This window comes from Pipistrellus kuhlii, unplaced genomic scaffold (assembly GCF_014108245.1).
Source record: "Pipistrellus kuhlii isolate mPipKuh1 unplaced genomic scaffold, mPipKuh1.p scaffold_m20_p_2, whole genome shotgun sequence".
In the NCBI taxonomy this organism is placed as follows: Eukaryota; Metazoa; Chordata; class Mammalia; order Chiroptera; family Vespertilionidae; genus Pipistrellus; species Pipistrellus kuhlii.
Window position 1 is genome coordinate 92,145,827 of NW_023425515.1, and position 18,720 is coordinate 92,164,546.

Sequence of the window (18,720 nt, forward strand, 5' to 3'; positions counted from 1 at the left end):
AACATGCTTCTTATGTAACAAATTAAAATAAAGTTTTAGGCAACAAAACTCTGAACTTTCACTTTCAGAGTTATTTAGCCCCCTTTTAAATCTCTGTCACTGGAAATCTGTAAACTGATCTTTTACTTTTTTTTTTTTTAATTAAGCATTTTCTGTCAAAAACAAACAAAATAAAAAAAACCACACTAGTTTTAGGAGGAAGTGAAAACAGCAAAATAGATTATGTAAATTAAATGTCTCTTTATATAGTTCCAATTTCAAATGCAGTTTAAAGCACAGTAATAAAGAGGGATGAGAGATATCTGTAATACAATCAACAATAAAGTAACAAAAAATAAAATAAAGCATAGCAATAGACATTTGTCAAACTCATCACTTGGTCCACTTTACATTTTCTTAAAACAATTCTTTTTTTTATTCCTGCCCCAGTTATACTGAAGAGGAATATAAGACATTTGGGGAGTGGGGGTAGGGGGTGGAGGGTGCGGGCTAGCAATCTGAATCTGTGCCAGAAACCAGTATTCTGCTGCACATTCTTGCTAGCATAATTGAGCCCCATCCCTCTTATCTGTAATGCTGGTACAGAGGCCATAAACCATGAACCATACACAAACCCCAGAGGGGGTTATCAGCACTGGCGTCAGGCCAGGCCTTTGGGTATAATCTCACTTCCCCCATCCCAACACATGGGGAGCTGCAAGGCCTGTGAAAGGTCCAGGTGGGCATCTGAGTGATGATCTGTGAAAACAGGTCACCCCCTCTCTTGTCTGTCTCTCGCCACTGATCATCATGGGGTCGGGACAGAGTAAACCCACTGTTCTCAATTGCATGTTGAAAAATGTTGAAAAGGATTTCAGTAGAGACTATGGTATTAAAATGAACCCCAAAACACTGAGGAAATTCTGGGAAGTAGAATGGCCAGCCTTTGGGGTCAGCTGGCCCTTAGATAAGGGACCGGGGCAGTCTGGAATGTAATCACGAAAGGTCCTGGACACTCAATCAGATTCCCTACATAGACAGCTGGTTAGAAATTGCTCAAACCTTGCTATCTTGGGCCGGTTCTGCGTGTGTAACAAGGGACAGAGTAAAGGTTTAGTAGCAGGAGTGAAGAGGCAGGCAGGGCAGGAGCAGGCTAAGGAAAAGCAGGCAGGAGAGGAGAAAGCAGAAGAGAAGGAGGCAAGAGAAAAGAAACAGGTCCCTCAGAAGGGAACCCAACCCCCCGTTCTGCCAGGACCCCCTGAGGAAGTCCCGCCAGTTTTACCACCTCCATATGTGCCACAGGCAGCACCAGTGCTCCCCTGTGGTCTGGAAGGTCCGGAAAGTCTGGAAACACCACTCACCTTCGTCTCTCCTCAACCGGACTCTCCAGAGCCAGTTGGGTGGCATTTGCACTCAGCCAATCAAGGGCCCAAGCCACAACCAGCATGTCAGATGCCTATCAGGGAGATTCGGGATGTCCAAGTGCTTGGCGAAGATGGGACCTTGCAGGAGGGAGAGCCAGGCTATTATTATCAGCCCTTTACCACAACTGACATCCTGAATTGGAAACATCACACCTCAGCTTATTCTGAAAAATCTCAGGCCATGATAGATCTCCTAGAAATGATCTTCCAGACACAGAAGCCCATCTGGGTGGACTACAAGCAGCTCCTTTTCACGCTCTTTAACACGGAGGAACGCATGAGAGTAGTCAGAGGCTGGGAAGTGGCTCCAAACCCAGGCCCCGGCAGGAATATTAGATACAGACAGATGGGCCGGGAAGGCCTTCCCAGATGAGGAATCTGATTGGAACCCAAACTCAGAAGAATGAAGGGCTGGGCTAGAAAGATATTGGTTGACCTTCCTCCAGGGGGTCAGGGCCAGAGCGAAGAAGCCCATCAATATGGCTAAAATCTCTGAGGTTGGGTGGGGAGAGAACCAAGATTGTGGCCTAGGTAAGTGCCTAAACTGCCATCCCACACAACAATTTCAAAATAACAACTAAAAGATAGAATAGACATCATCCAAAACCACAGGAAAGCTGGCTGAGCAGGAAATCTACAACTAGAAAGAAGGAGAGAGTCTCATGGATCAGATCGGGAGCCACAAAGCGCTGAGGTAGGGAGATGCTCACATAGAGAGGAAGGGCAACAGAGTGCCGGGCTGGCAGGAGGGAAAAGGAAGCCCCCGACTACATTGAACCCCAATTCCAACTGCACTGAACCCCAGCCCTGGCTGAAACCCCATGGACTCAGTCTCATACAGGTGGAGTCTGGACTGTAGAGAAAGGCACCCGGAGACACAGAGACTAGGAGTCTCCGGGGAGCCAGGAGCCACAGCATGCAAGTGAGTGAGTGCGTGCACAGAGGTCTGACTGTGGAGGCTGCTGAGGCCTCTCCATAGCAGAAGGAGTCCAAAGCGCCTAACTACACTGAATCCCCAGTTCTGATTGCACTTAGCACTGAAACCCAGTTCAGGGCAAGCCTCTGGGGCACCCATGCTCTTACAAGGGGAATCTGGGCTGTGAAGCAGGAACTCAGGGGATCCGTGGAAAGCAGAGGTCGAGGCAAGCACACAAGGGCAGGATTGACAGGAAGCCAAGACTGGCAGGCCCCATCTAAGCTGAGCTCAGAGGCTTTTGCAATTTTGCAAGTCTGATCCTATAAGACTGTCTCCAATACAGAAGGTATCCCAATGTAGATACAGCTGATACATTCAATAGGCCTGGAGGTCAATTCTTCCCAGTGATACCAACAACAATCAAGACTTAACTACAACAAGGCTGTACACGCAGTCCACAAAGGGGAGCACCAAGAGTGTCTACCTAGGTAACTGGGGAGGCTGACCAACCGAGCCATATAGGACACCGAATACACAGAGCCATCCAACCAACTCTGGGAAGCAGCGAAAATGCCAAGACAAGGAAATAGATCTCAAACAAAAGAGATGGAGAACAAAAGACTGGATGTAGAGTTCAAAACCATGGTTATAAGGTTTTTCAAGAATTTTCTAGAAAAGGTCGATAAAATAAACGAGACCTTTGATGATATGAAAAGGGATCAACTAGAAATAAGAATACATTGTCTGAAATAAAAAATATATATATATTATACAGAGTCTTAAAAACAGAATGGAAGATTGCAAGAATCAAGTCAAAGATTTGGAATCCAAAGAGCCAGAGGACACTCCTCCGCAGAAGCAAGAGAAGAGAAGAGAATCCAGAAAGTTGAAGGTAGTGTAAGAAGCCTCGGGGACAACTTCAAACGTACCAACATCAGAATTTTGGGGATGCCAGAAGAAGAGAGAGAGCAAGATACTGAAAACCTATTTGAAGAAATAATTTCAGAAAACTTCCCCACCTGGTGAAAGAAATAGACTTACAAGTCCAGGAAGCGCACAGAACCCCAAACAGAAGAAATCCAAAGAGGATCACACCAAGACACATCATAATTAAAATTCCAAGAGCAAAAGGCAAAGAGAGAATCTTACAAGCAGCAAGAGAAAAACAGTTAGTTACCTATAAGGGAGCACCCATAGGATTATCAGCTGATTTCTCAACAGAAACTATGCAGGCCAGATGGGAGTGGCAAGAAATATTCAAAGTGATGAATAGCAAGAACCTACAACCAAGATTACCCAGCAAAGTTATCATTCAGAATTGAAGGGCAGATAAAGAGCTTCACAGATAAGAAAAAGCTAAAGGACTTCATCACCACCAAACCAGTATTATATGAAATGCTGAAAAGTATTCTTTAAGAAGAGGAAGAAGAAGAAAAAAGTAAAGATAAAAATTTTGATCAACAAATACATATATATCAACAAGTGAATCTAAAAATCAAGTGAATTAAAAATCTTAGAAACAGAATAAACTGGTGAATATAATAGAATCAGGGGCAAAGAAAGGGAGTGGGTTGGTAATTATCAGGGGGGAAAGGGTGTGGGGGTGCAGGAAAAGACTGGACTAAAATGGTGCACCTATGAATGAGGACAATGTGTGTGGGGGGGGGGGGCGGGTGTAAGGGCAGAGGGTGAGGTGGGAACTGGGTGGAAGGGAGTTATGGGGGCCGGGGGAAGGAGAAACAATTGTAATAATCTAAGCAATAAATATTTATTTTTTAAAATAAATAAATAAAATAAAATCTCTGAGGTTTTCCAGAAGCCTGATGAAAGTACAAACAAAATCTTTCTATGAGAGACTATGTGAGACATACAGATCTATACTCTCTTTCACCCTGAGGCCCTGGAAAATCACACCATGATAAATGCTGCTTTTGTAGGACAAGCCCAGCCTGATATCAGGAGAAAATTACAGAAACTAGAAGGGTTTCCAGGAAATAATGCCACTAAACTGCTGGAGATAGCCAACAAGGTTTTCATTAACCAAGACAGTGTGGCAAGGAGGGAGGAAGAAAAGAGAATACAAAAAAGGGCCAATATATAATAATAGCAGTGGCTTTTAGAGGCTCAGGCTCCCAGACAGATCAGAAAGGGAAGCAAGAATACAGACCAGGGGGGAAAGGAAGAGCGAGCCTGAGACAAGACCAGTGTGCCTATTGTAAGGAAACAGGACACTGGAAGAATAAATGTCCCAAATGACAACGTAAGAAAACCGGACCCCCTTTTCCACCCAGTCACTATCAACCAGAGCCACTCAAAGCATATATCATTGGGATAGCAATGGCTGATTCCAACTAGGACAGACAGGGTTCTTTTCAGCTGGGTCCCACAAACCCATGGTCAGAATGAAAATTGGGGGCCAGACTGTGGACTGCATGGTTGATACTAGAGCTGAGCACTCAGTAGTCACACAGAAAATAGCGCCTCTCTTCAGAAAGGAGGTCACCATTAATGGAGCTACTGGGGATCAGACTCGTAGACCATTCTGCCGCCCTCACCAATGCCAACTTGGTGGTCACCAAGTAATTCATGAATTCCTGTACTTGCCAGACTGCCCGGTGTCTCTAATGGGTAGAGACCTTTTAGCCAAAATGGGAGCAGAAATCACTTTTGCTCCAAATGGCTCAGCACAGCTTCACCTAGGTGAGGAGACCTCCCTAATGATCCTGTCCAAAGCAGTGCGAAGGGAAGAAGAATGAAAACTTTATACCCCCCCAGTCAAAGGCTCACCATTGGAACCTGATTTACAATAGAAAAAGAATTCCCACTGGGCTGAAGGAAATCCTCCAGGCCTGGCTAAGGACCACACCTCCATGCTGATTGACTTACAGCCTGGGCCACAGCCTGTTAAAATCTGCCAATATCCAATCCCGAGAGAAGCATGCCTAGGAATCCAGGCCCACTTAGACCAGTTGCTTTAGTGGGGACTTGTTAAACAATGCAACTCGCCACTCTTGCCTGTCAAAAAGCCTGGGACTAATGACTACTGCCCTGTCCAGGATCTACAGGCTGTTAATGAGGCTATTATAAGTCTGCATTCAGCGCTGCCAAATCCCTACACTCTTCTGGGACTCATCCCATCAGAGGTGGAATGGTTTACATGTCTAGATCTGAAAGATGCCTTTTTCTGTCTTCGATTAGTGCCTTCCAGTTAGCCTCTCTTCACTTTCAAATGGGAAAACCCAACTACAGGGGCCAAGGAGCAGTTCACCTGGACCAGACTGCAAAAAGAGTTCAAGTACTCCCCTACTCTTTTTAGTGGAGCACTAGATCTGTCTAAGGTATCTGATCTATCTAAGTTCCCAGAACAGGACTAGGGATGTGTTCTACTCCAGTATGTAGATGACCTCCTACTGGCCAGCTCCACAGGAGCTCAGTGCTGGGAGGGAACATGAGCCCTTCTGAGACTATTAACTGAAACAGGTTATCAGGTGTCTAAGAAAAAGGCACAGATATGTCAGAAAGAAGTCAAATATCTAGGCTTCTGGATCACCCAAGGGAAATGAAGGCTAGGGACTGAAAGAAAGCAGGCAGTCTGTGCCATCCCAGTCCCTAGCACCCAGCAGCAGATTCGGGAATTTCTGGGATAGGCAGGATTCTGCCGAATTTGGATCCCAGGGTTTTCCGACCTGGCCAAGCCCCTCTATGAAGCTTTAAAGGGAGAAGAGAAGGCACCCAGTGACTAGGGTCCCGAACAGGAGAAAGCCTTCGTCACCATAAAGACAAAGCTTACTGAGACCCAGCACTAGGGCTACCAGATGTGATGCAAGACTTCAATCTTTTGTTCATGAGAACAGTGGGGCAACCCTAGGAGTTCTAACCCAGGAGTTTGGAACCTGGCAAAGACCAGTAGCCTATCTCTTCAAGGGGACTGACCCAGGTGCCTCCTGGTGGCCACCGTGCCTCAGGGCCCTTGCAGCCACAGTATTATTAGTCAAGGAAGTGGATAAGCTTACTTTAGGACAAAACTTAAATGTAAAAGTACCTCATGCTGTTGTCACCCTGGTGGAAGCAAGGGGGCAGCACTGCCTGACTCATGCTCCAATGACTCAGTATTAAGGGCTGTTATATGAGAATCTGCGGGTATGATTAGAAGCAGTGAGAACACTTAATCCTGCCACTTTTCTACCCATCGCTGAGGGGGCCCCTGAGCATGATTGCCTGGAAGTCCTAGAGGAGACCCCTGCAAAACTCAGACTTGCTATTGTTCACTCAGACAGCAGCAGCTTCCTAGATGAAGGAAAAAGATGTGCTGGATATGCAGTGGTATCAAACTTTGAGACAATTGAAGCATAGGCCCTGCCTAAAGGATGGTCAGTGCAAAGGGCAGGACTTTGGGCCCTAGTAAGAGCCCTAGAACTCAGTAAGGATAAGTGTGCCAACATCTACACTGACTCGCACTATGCCTTTGCTACCCTGCATGTCCATGGGGCCATATATAAGGAAAGGGGGCTCTTGACAGCAGGAGGAAAAGGAATAAAAAGTGAGATTTTAAAGTTACTACAAGCAGTCTGGAAACCTAAGGAAATAGCCATCATCCATTGCAAAGGTCATCAGAAAGGGAAAGGCTCAGTGTCAGAAAGAAACCAGAGTGCTGATGCTGCAGCCAAACTGGCTGCTAAAGAACAAGCAGCACCAGCACGGATCATGTTGGCCCCCGATTTACCTGAACTTCTGAAATACACTCCTCAGGAAGAGAAATGGGCCCAGAAAGAAGGGGGCAAGAGAACGAAGGAAGGCTGGTGGATACTCCCAGATCACAGGGTCTATTGTTATACCCAGACTTCATGATCCCCAAGGACCACCAGGGAGCCTAGTCCGATGCAATAAACAAAAGAGCCTTTTCCATGCTAGCATGGGCTCTGTCCCACTCACGCCGGCAGCATGGCGGAAGAGAGTGAACTTCGCCAAGCCCTGGAGTTTTACTCTGGTCTGTGGTGATGTCACTGCCTCGGCTAACCCTGATTGGTTGGGTAAGGACTAGGGTTCAATTACAGAATGGAGGATAACTCCGCCCTGCCCTCTCACTATGTTCCAGGACAGTTATCCCATAGGTAGTCTGCCAGCAGAATGAACTCACTCATTCAGGAAAGGCTGCCCTAGAAGCTTTGTTAGGCAGATACTACCTAATTGCCCATCTTCCCTCCTTGTGTGCCTCAGTCTCTCAGCACTGCCTCCTCTGTGCTCAGAACAATGAAAACAGGGTCCTGTGGGACTGATAGGAATTCAGCGCTGCGGGCAAGCTCCTTTTGAGGACTCAGAAGTAGATTTTACAGGGCCTAGCAGAAGGAATAAATACCTGCGAGTCTTTGTTTGCACCTTTTCAGGTTGGGTTGAGGCATATCCCACTCGCACTGAAAAGGTGAGATAATTCACTAAGGCATTGCTGAAGGATATAGTTCCAAGTATGGAATGCCTCTGACCATAGGGTCCAATAATGGCCCAGCCTTTGTAGCAGAAATAGTACAATGGGTAGCTAAGGCTTTAGGAATTTAATGGAATCTTCATACAACTTACAGGTCTCAGAGTCCAGGGAAAGTGGAGTGCATGAACTGGATTCTAAAGCAGACTATGGCTTTAGAATCCAGTGCCAGCGGAATCCAAGACTAGTGCCAGCTTTAGAATCCAGTGCCAGCGGAATCCAAGACTAGTACCAAGAGGAGAACTCATCTGTTCTTGCTGAGACACAGAAGCACCATAAAATTACTGCTCCCCACACAGCAAGGAAACAAAGGCCTTATCATAAATTGTTGTATTACACCTTGTGATGCCATCCTTTGCTCCTTGCTTAGAAACTCACTACCCAAATATGCTAGATCAGGTAGTTCATGAGAAAACCCAATGAAGCCAGATTTTTGTTAGCTATACTTATCAGCCTATGGCATGTTACAACTCTACTACCAAATGCACGTGGAGGTGGGGGGGTGGGATGGAAAAAAAAAATAATAGGACATGGCACCAATGTATAGCTAACTAATGTTGCTCCTATTTGAGCAGTAAGCAGGGCCAACATCCAACAGGTCACCTCCCAGATGAACTATGCAACTCTACCCCCAAGGCTGAAAACACCACCTACCCCTGGTGCCTTTTTCTGGAACATTCTACGTGTGTGGGACCACCGCTTACCTCCAAACTGGACAGGAATACCTTTAAACTTCAGATGGCCCTACAAACCAGAATTCCCTTCAAACCCCTCTGAGAGGAAGAAGCCAGATGCTAATTCTTTGGTCATTGTTCCTTTCCAGCAGGAAGTAGCTCAGAGTGGTCATCACCCCTGTTCACCATAACATCACGTCATGTCATTGCTCCACAAAGCTAAGAGAAGCTTGTGGTACGGGTGTGTGTGTGTGTATGTGTGTGTGTGTGGAATGAGGATGAACCTGGTCTTGCAAGGTGTGTCAGGCCATAAAAACTGTAAACAATGCACTGCTCTTGGGGGGGGGGGGGTCCTTATCGATAGCCCCAGGACAAATCATCAGATATGGCCTTGGGACCCCCAATACCTGGGGGCCTTCCTGTAAGCCTAAGAAAAGGGGCTGGAACCATATCTGCAAGACAAAGACCTTAGAAGGGTATAAAAAGTGAAGCCCTCTGCATGTTTCTTCACTCTGATTTAGAAATTATTCCCGGAGTTCACTAGTGTTAATAAATAGGGTCCCTCCCTTTTTCTAGGAAGTGTGCTTGGTATTTCTTTGGTCTTCTGCAACAGGAAGACAAAATTATGACCTGGCCTTTCTTTTAATCATGGTTTCAGAGTTACCTTTTTTTCTTATTCTATTTGGGCTGCTAGAACAAAGTAACATAAACGGGGTAGCTTATACACAACAAAGACAAACCAGCAAACTAGAACACAAGTTTTTATAGTTTCATAAAGTTTGATCTAACTCCCAACAAGCATCTGAGTATACACACACTCCAGCATCTGCAATAACAAGTGGCCTTATGGCTCTCCATTGCTAGTAGCCCCTACTCCTACCCCACTCAAAAAAATGATTTGCCCAAAGAAGCTCATAGAAGAACGAGAGATCATCTGGCCGCAGGTTGCCAGAGTATCTCTGAGACCACGGAGAGCTTGTGCGAAAGAAGTTTGCAGTGGCCCAGCTCTCGCAGCAGCCCTGGCCTCAGCACCTCTCTATCTTTGTCCACCATTCCACCCAGCTAGGGGGGTCCGGGGGCTTTATTTATTTATTTGTAATATTTTTTTTTTAAATCCCCACCTGAGGATATGTTTATTGATTTGAGAGAGAAAGAGAGAAACATTCATCGTTTCCTTCTGTATGTGCCCTAACTGGGAGCTCAGGCTGGGGCTCACGACGTTTATTGATTTGAGAGAGAAACATCCATCGTTTCCTTCTGTATGTGCCCTAACTGGGAATCCAAACCTACTGAGCCACCCGCCCCTGGGCTCTGGGGCTTTAAATGCCCCAAGTCGCACGCACGCGCTGGCGGTTGCCTAGGGAGACGGACAAACAACAGGGCGTGCCCCGGGCCGGGGACCAACCGCACCCGCTCCCGCCATGGCTAGCATGCAGTGGCAGGGCAGCTTCAGGAAGTCCGAGGAGGAGAGCCTGGAAGAGGAGGATGAAGAAGAGGAGGAAGACCTGCTGGCGATGAGAGGAGAGGAGGAAGAGGAGATAGAAGTGGAGGAGATGGCAGACATGGAGGAGAAGGCGGAGGCAGGAGTGCAGGAGAAGAGGGTGGAGGTCCACAGGGCGCTGGACGATGAGTACTTGTGGAAGATTATGGAAGTCGGTGGCGAGGAAGACCTGCCGGGGGCACGCCCGCGCTTAGCCAGCGTCGTGAGCCCCAGCCTGAGCTCGCCGTCCAGCGAGGCTCTGACGATCAGCTCGCCCATGAGCCTCAAGGGCTCCAGCACCAGCTCGCCCTCCAGCGTCTCCACCCAGACAAGTACTGCCCCGCCCACCCTTCCCTGGAAGCTTCGGGCCCTCGGGGGCAGCTGACCCAAAGGCGCCAGAGCTTTCGTCCCCCTGGGTGTCTGATTTCTAAATATGGGCACTACCACCACCACCCTATCTCAGTCCCTTCTGTAAAAGACATTTAAATCCTGGCTGAGGGGGTGTGATGGCTCACAATTTAGGATATAGGTGAACACGCAGCACGCAAGGATCTCTCCCCTCTCTCCCGTCTCTCTGGCTCCCTACCCCCGCGCCCCACCCCCACCCCCACCCCCACCCCCACCTTCTCTCTCCAGTCTCTCTCCCTCCCCTCTTGGAGGAGTAGTGCCTTAAGGGTGCTGTGTAACTAAAAACAGTCCTCCCCTTTCTGTCAAATTTCCTCTGCTGAAACCACTTCAGTCACTTTCTTAGAAATGTTTTGTCAGGATAATTCTTTGTTGGGGCGGGAAGAGGGAAAGGCTATCCTCTGCACTATTGGATGTTTAGCAGCATCTCTAACCTCTGGCCCTGCTACCATTCACTTCTACCCCACTTTATGACAATCAAAAATGTCTTCCAATGTTGCCAAATGCCTCCTGAATGACAAAATTGTCTTCTTGAGAACCACTGATTTAGAGGCAATGGCTAAAAATTTTAATGTTTCATTCAACAGGTTTGCCTACGATATTTCAGACATTTAGGAAAAGCATGTCTGAAGTAAATTTAGATAGGTAAGATAATGTTTTCATGTTATTTTTGAAGCTGGTTGCATTTACTTTTTGGATAAACATGTCAGGAAGAGGAGTAAAATAACCCAGGACATTTACAACTAATTAATGTTTTAAAGTTTTGTGTTTTTTGGGGTTTTTTGGGGTGTTTGTTTTTTGTTGTTGTTGTTTTTTACAAATTTACACTGTTAAATAATTTGGAAGAGATAAAGACAAGGTCCCTGCCCATTTCTAACACATCACCTGCCTGTAGAGAGGACATGTGCACTTAATGTAACTCAATAACAACTGTATGCATGTGTAAGCACTATGAACATTTAGGACATAAGTCTATTGGCTAAATTCAAGAGTGATCAAGGACACTTGTGGAGGAGGATGGAAATTATGATCCTTTTCTTTTTCTTTTTCCTGTTGTTGCTATTACCCTACGAGTACTTTGTAATAAGAAGACACCAGAGAAATCCTTTTTGAAATATCTTTATAAATCTTCCCTGAAATCTATGCCAAACCTGAGATTACAATCTTGAATTACTATTCACCTAAGTTTTGCTTTTACAAGCAACTTCTAAATTATTAAGCATAGGAGAATAGTTCTGTTCTATTATATGTTTCTATGTATCCTTTTATTTCAACATTTTATTAAAAGATAATATATGTACATGGTTAAAATATTAAAGTATACATGGTATAAAATTTTATTTTTTAATAGACTTTTATTGATTTCAGAGAGGAAGGGGGAGAGAGAGAGAATCATTGATCAGCTACCTCCTGCACACCCCTCACTGGAGACCAAGCCCACAACCCCAGCATGTGCCCTAACCTGGAATCAAACCATGACCTCATGGTTTATAGGTTGGCACTTAACCACTGAACCACACCAGCTGAACAAATTTTAAATCTTCATACTCTTCTTCATCACCAACCCACCCCCACTCATCATAATTAACATATTGTTAACTGTGGGGAAGCACAGGACTTGGTCAGAAAATCAGTAAGGAGGATTCTCTGAAAGTTTGGGGGGGTACCTCTAGGAGGGCCTTGCTGAAGGTGGTAGACCCTGCCTTGACTTTTCCAAACAAGTCCAGGTGTTTTACTGTAATCTTTTTGTTTAGTCTTTAGATAGCCTTGCTTAAAAGACACTACAGACATCGGTCTTTTCAAGGATGCTTTCCCTACTGATAGTATCTAATTCTTAATTTTAATTCAAGCTATTGTTACAATAAAAACCTGAGGAGGCAAGGGAATGGGGCTGTTTGGTTCCAATAGCCAAGCAGCCTCTTAGCCCTCTCTTTCACAGAAACGTGTATCAGAGTAATCCATTCTCTATTGATCAGGGTCTGCTGATTGAGTCCTGGCAGTAAACAGTTTGTTTTGCTTCCAGTACAATTTTAAATAGCATATTTTCATTTCTTGACTTATCAATTTGTGACATAACTAATGACTTATCATCATGAAAGATAAACAAATGTAGTTTAAACCACTTCCCTCCTCTCCATTTTTGGTTGTGACATTATTTTTAGTTTTTCTCTTTTTAGGACATTAATATATTTAAATCACTACTTTTTTAGAGAGAAAGAGAATGGAAGGGAGGAGGAAGGGAGTGAGAGAGAAACATCGATGTGAGAGAGACACAGATTGGTTGCCTCCTGCATTCACCTATCTGTGGAGAGGACATAACTTGTATAGAGCTGGGATCAAACCTGCAACCAAGCTGCCTTCCCTTGACCAGGAATCAAACCTGAGACCTTTCTGTGCTAGGGCCAGTGCTTTAACCATTTAGCAACACCAGCCAGGGCTAAACCTGTACTTCCTGACTTGTTAACTTTAGCAGCTATTAACTTATGAAAAATTACATTAATATACTTCTACTCCCTTCTATCTCTTCTCTCATCATTACTTTCCCAGTTAACAACAAATTATATAGCAAATTATATTTAAAAATACATATATGATGTACATATACATATATATATATGTAGTCATATTGCTTTGCCAAGCTTTATTATGTTTGATTTTTATTTTGTAATTATAATTAACTCTAGTACATTGGGTACAAGTTTATTCTAAAAATTAAAAACCAATCAACGATACTCAAAATTTCATGCTGACATCCAATAATGTTACTTGGTTTATGCACAAGAAAATAAAATCCTATAATATGTTCACAAAGCTTAACTCCTAAAATATGAACTTTCAATTCTCAGTTGTTTTTAGTTGTTTTAAATTTTTCTGAGTTGTGCTCAATGGCCACACTTTCTTGATTCCCATATTGCTTGCTTGCTTTTATTCTTTTTCTTTTTTGCTGAAGAAATTCCTCAGATAATTATTTCATATAGATCTCGGGGGAATTTCTGAGTCCTTGCCTGTTTTGAAACGTCTTCATTTTATCTCATACTTTATTAATCATATAACCTGGCATAAAACAATAGATTTAAAACCACTTTCCCTTGTGCTCTGAATATATTGATTGCTTTATTGCATTGTAGTATCTGGTATTGCTGATCATGACTCTCAAACCCTTCTGATACTTGCTTATTTCCTCCCTTCACTACCTCTGTTCTTTCCATACTGCAGGTATCTGAAGGATGGCTATTAGGCCTCTGGTATCTAAGATTTTAGGTGTTTACATGCTCCTGTGCAACCCTTGTATAGATTTTACTTACTTACTTATTTATTTATTTATTTTTATTTTTTTTTGTTTGTTTTTTGTTTTTTCACAGAGAGGAAGAGAGAGGAATAAAGAGTTAGAAACATCAATGAGAGAGAATCATTGATCAGCTGTCTATATGCCCACAACCAAGGTACATGCCCTTGACCGGTATCAAATCCGGGACCTTTCAGTCCCCAGACCGACACTCTATCCACTGAGCCAAACCAGTTTCGGCGTTTGTACAGATTTTATTTCAGGATTCATGTTTGTAGCTTCTAAGAACCAGTTCTTGTTCTCTACTGCTGTGGAGTCTTTTTTAATGCCTTCGTGGGTATGCTTACAACATACTAAAGTTCTTTGTTCTTTGTAACTCCAGCAGGCTCTGACCACCAGATGGGGAATGAGGAACCGAGGGTGGGTGGCATCAGGCAGAGGTGGGTGCCAGCAAGTGGGGTCCCTATCTCCTTGCTGGTTACCCCACACATAGAGGGCCACTGGTGGTGGGAGCAGGGCCAGTGAGCAGGTGGGAACGGCCAACCTCTTGGTCCTTTCCCCTTGGCCAGCAGGCTCCAATGGCCCGATGGGGAATGGAAACCTTGGATGGGTGGCAGTGGGCAGCACCATGCGAAGGCGGCCATTGAGAAAGTGTGGCCATTGAGCACAACTCAGAAAATTTTAAAACAACTAAAAACAACTGAGAGTTGAAAGTTCATATTTTAGGAGTTAAGCTTTGTGAACATATTATAGGATTTTATTTTCTTGTGCATAAACCAAGTAACATTATTGGATGTCAGCATGAAATTTTGAGTATCGTTGATTGGTTTTTAATTTTTAGAATTGTTCTTTGTATTCTTAATGTCTTTGTGGGTATGCTTACAACATACTAAAGTTCTTTGTTCTTCTACTATTGGCTAGGCTAGAGTTAGTTTTCTTTCAAAATCAGTTGTTCTGGTTTATTTATCTTGTTCCTTCTTCTTCCATGCTACTGATTGTCCTTAAGTGGCTGATAATCCTTGGTTACCTAATGACTGGTAGTTAAAATGGAGTCCTACAGATGAGTAGTTCCGTTGTGTGTGTATATTTTAATTTTTTATTCATTGACTAGAGGCACAGCACATGAAATTGATGCATGGGTAGGGTCCCTAGGCCTGGCCTGCAATCAGGGCCGATCTTCCCCAGCTGCTGGCAGTTGACCCTGCCCTTCCGCCACCACACCCTGCTGCCAAAGCTGGTCGCCTTCTGTGTGGGGGGCAACTGGCCGGAGATTGGGGCCCCACTTACTCGCACCCGCCTTCGCATGGTGCTGCCCACTGCCACCCATCCAAGGTTTCCATTCCCCATCGGGCCATTGGAGCCTGCTGGCCAAGGGGAAAGGACCAAGAGGTTGGCCGTTCCCACCTGCTCACTGGCCCTGCTCCCACCACCAGTGGCCCTCTATGTGTGGGGTAACCAGCAAGGAGATAGGGACCCCACTTGCTGGCACCCACCTCTGCCTGATGCCACCCACCCTCGGTTCCTCATTCCCCATCTGGTGGTCAGAGCCTGCTGGCCAGGGGGAGGGAGCGAGAGGTTGGCTGGCAGGCCCTGATTGGGGCCTGTTGGCTGGGGACAGCTCCTACATTGAGTGTCTACCTCCTGGTGGTCAGTGCATGTCATAGCGACTGGTCATTTCTGTGGTCTGGTCTATTTGCATATTATGCTTTTATATAAGGAGATTTTTAGAAAAAGAAAGAGAATCATCGATTTGCAGTTCCACCTATTTATGCATTAATTGGCTGATTCTTGTACATGCTCTGGCCGGGAATCAAACCTATAAGCCTGGCACATCTGGTCAATGCTCCAACCAACTAAGTTACCCAGATAGGGCCTGAGTAGTTCTCTTTTCTGACAGGGCATGCAGAGGGGAGTTTGACTGTGAGTCCTATGTAGCTGGGTGACGTATGTCAGAGCTAGCTTCTGGGGAGTGTCATCAGGGAGGAGGCAAGGTGGGCAATCCTACTATTGGCTAGGCTAGAGTTAGGATGAGGATGCTGGACTGTGTGGCTGCAGTTCTCTCTAGATAGAATGTGCCTTCCCTTACAAATGAATGTGCCTTCCCTTTCAAGAACCTCTTACTGTGCTCTGCTTCTCTTTCAGACTTAAATTCCTCAGGCTGGCTGCTCACATTTTCTAGAAAGCAGTTCTTTGGGCTTCATCTGGAATAAAAGCAACTCCTACCAAATGCTCTGTACAAGGGGAGAGAAGGAATCTGCCTGTAAGCTCTTCTAAGTTCACTCCTTGAACTTGAATGACAGGCCCCAGCCCCATGTCTGCATTTTGTTGAGTCTGAGCTAGGAGTTTCTTAGAAATTTTCTTTAGAACAAAATTCTCTTGTCTTGAGCTGTGGTGTTTCCTGTTCTGCTTTTCCATCAACCTGAGTCCACTTACTTTCTTTTGTATAAGAACTTCTTCAATACTGTCTACTGATGACAGCTTTCTTGTTTTCCAGGGCTATTTCTTGTTTGCTCTTAACTGTTTAGTATCTCAGAAAGGAAGGGCAAAAATGTGTGCTCAGATGCCCTCTTGACCTGGACTCTCTACACGGGAAGCTCTTTCCAGATTAAGTCTTAATTTTCTCTCATAAATCTTGCTGAGAAAATGCTTCTTTCATATTTTCAAAGCATTCTCTGGTGAATTTGGTGAAGTGTGTTTTTAAGGAAATGTGGCCTAAAAAGCCATTAAAATGTCACCAATATTGGCTCAAGTTCTATGTTCAGTGGTCTTACTACTATTCAGGTTGAAAATGAGGCAAACTTTTTGGGAGCAGGTAAATGTAGAGTAACACAGGTTTGGGAGCCAGACAGGTCTGGGCTCCCACCTGCCTCTGCCATACATAATTTCTTTGAGGTTTTCTATAGCTTCAATTGCTTTGCCTGTAGAAAGGGATACTAGCACCTGCCTTGATTTTTTTTTTTTTTGTAAAGATAAATAATGTGATAAAGCAAATACTATGTATGTACTGCTACATAGTAAGTTCTTAGAAAATGTTGATTTTGTTATTATCCTTGATCATCTGCCATCTTGACACAGGATTTCAGAAACAATCTTTGGTGTTGGTTTAATGAAAACAAAGAGACCTAAATAAATAATACACTGCTTTTGTTAACCATTGCATTGGGGTGGGTGGGTGGGGGAAGAAACTTTAAATGTTGTCTAGGGATTGCTCTTCAATGTGCCTGAACTCTTGGTTCCTATAACTTTTTTCTCTAGGAGGTTAGATAAACAGACTTGCACAGGTAGCTTCAGCCATTGCAAGGTGTAGTCATTTCAGAATTAAAGCAAAACACCTCGCCGAAACCGGTTTGGCTCAGTGGTAGAGCGTTGGTCTGCGGACTGAAGGGTCCCAGGTTTGAATCCGGTCAAGGACATGTACATTGTTGCGGTCTCATCCCCAGTGGGGGGTGTGCAGGAGGCAGCTGGTCAATGTTTCTCTCTCATTGACGTTTCTAGCTTTCTATCTCTCGCCCTTCCTCTCTGTAAAAAATCAATAAAATATATTTTTTTAAAAAACAAAACAAAACAAACAAACAAACACAAAAACAGGAAGGTGGAGACACAGGAAAGCAGAGAAACCTGGAAAAAGGGACAGTTTTCAAAAAGAGAAAAGCAAGATGGTGGCCTAGATAAGCACCTAAGCTGCTGCCTCATACAACAATTTCAAAACAACTAAAATCAGAACAGACATCATCCAAAAACACAGGAAAGCTGGCGGAGTGGTAAATCTACAACCAGAAAGAAGGAGAGAGGCTCACAGATCAGACTGGCAGCCGCAAGGCGCTGAAGTAGGGTGATGCGCATGCAGAGAGGAAGTGCGGCTGAATGCCTGGCTGGCTGGAGGGGAAAGGAAGTCCCCGATTGCATTGAACCCTTTCCAACTGCACTGAACCCCAACCCCGGCCAAAATCCCATGGACCCAGGCTCGTATTGGTGGAGTCTGGACTATAGAGAAAGGCACCTGGAGACTCAGAGACTGGGAGACTAGGGAAGCTGGGCAGGGTCTACAGTAGGCACAAGTGAGTGAGCACAGAGAGGTCTGACCGCAAAGGTTGCCTCGGCCTCTCCATAGCAGAAAGAGTCAGAAGCTCCAGACTACAGAGACCCAACTCAATTTCCGGCGAGCCCCTGAGGCACCACACTCTTGCACAGGGAATCAGGACAGTCAGGTGGAAACTCAGGGGAGCCTTGGAAGGCAGAGGTCAGGTTGAAACTCAGGCGATCGCACAAGGGCAGGGCTGAAGGGAAGCCAAGACTGTCAGCTCAGCCCTGAAACTCTGCCCCATCTAAACTGAGCACAGAGGCCTTTGCAATTTTACAAGTCTGATCCTATAAGACTGTCTCCAATACAGAAGGTATTCTGGTGTAGACATAGCTGATACCCACATTCAATTAGCCTGAAGGTCAATTCCTCCCAGGGATACCAACAACAATCAAGACTTAACTACAACAAGGCTGTACACGCAGTCCACAAAGGGGAGCACCAAGAGTGTTCTACCTCAGGTAACTGTGGAGGTGACCCACCAAGCCGTATAGGACACCAAACACACAAAGCCATCCTACCAACTCTGGGAAGCAGAGAAAATGCCTAGACAAGGAAATAGATCTCAAACAAAAGAGATGGAGAACAAAAGACTGGATATAGAGTTCAAAATCATGGTTATAAGGTTTTACAAGAATTTCCTAGAAAAGGCCGATGAAATAAACGAGACCTTTGAGGATATGAAAAGTGATCAACTATTGTAGAAATAAAGAATACATTGTCTGAAATAAATATATATATATATATATATATATATATATATATATATATATATATTATACAGAGTCCTAAAAACAGAATGGAAGATTGCAAGAATCAAGTCAAAGATTTTGAATCCAAAGAGCCAGAGGACACTCCTCCACAGAAGCAAGAAGACAAGAGAATCCAGAAAGTTGAAGATAATGTAAGAAACCTCTGGGACAATATCAAGTGAACCAACATCAGAATTATGGGGGTCCCAGAAGAAGAGAGATAGCAAGATACCAAAAACATACT

The 18,720-nt window shown here is 44.7% G+C and overlaps 1 protein-coding gene across 1 annotated transcript in view; it reads left to right on the forward strand.

Moving 5' to 3' along the window:
• Positions 1 to 9,893: 9,893 nt before the first annotated feature.
• The window catches only part of ERICH6 (glutamate rich 6), a 69,258-nt gene continuing 60,431 nt past the window's right edge, over positions 9,894 to 18,720 (forward strand). The window contains exons 1-2 of the mRNA XM_045583797.1: positions 9,894 to 10,284; positions 10,945 to 11,002. Coding sequence (XP_045439753.1) covers positions 9,894 to 10,284; positions 10,945 to 11,002 — 449 coding nt within the window. The remainder of the gene's footprint in view (positions 10,285 to 10,944; positions 11,003 to 18,720) is intronic.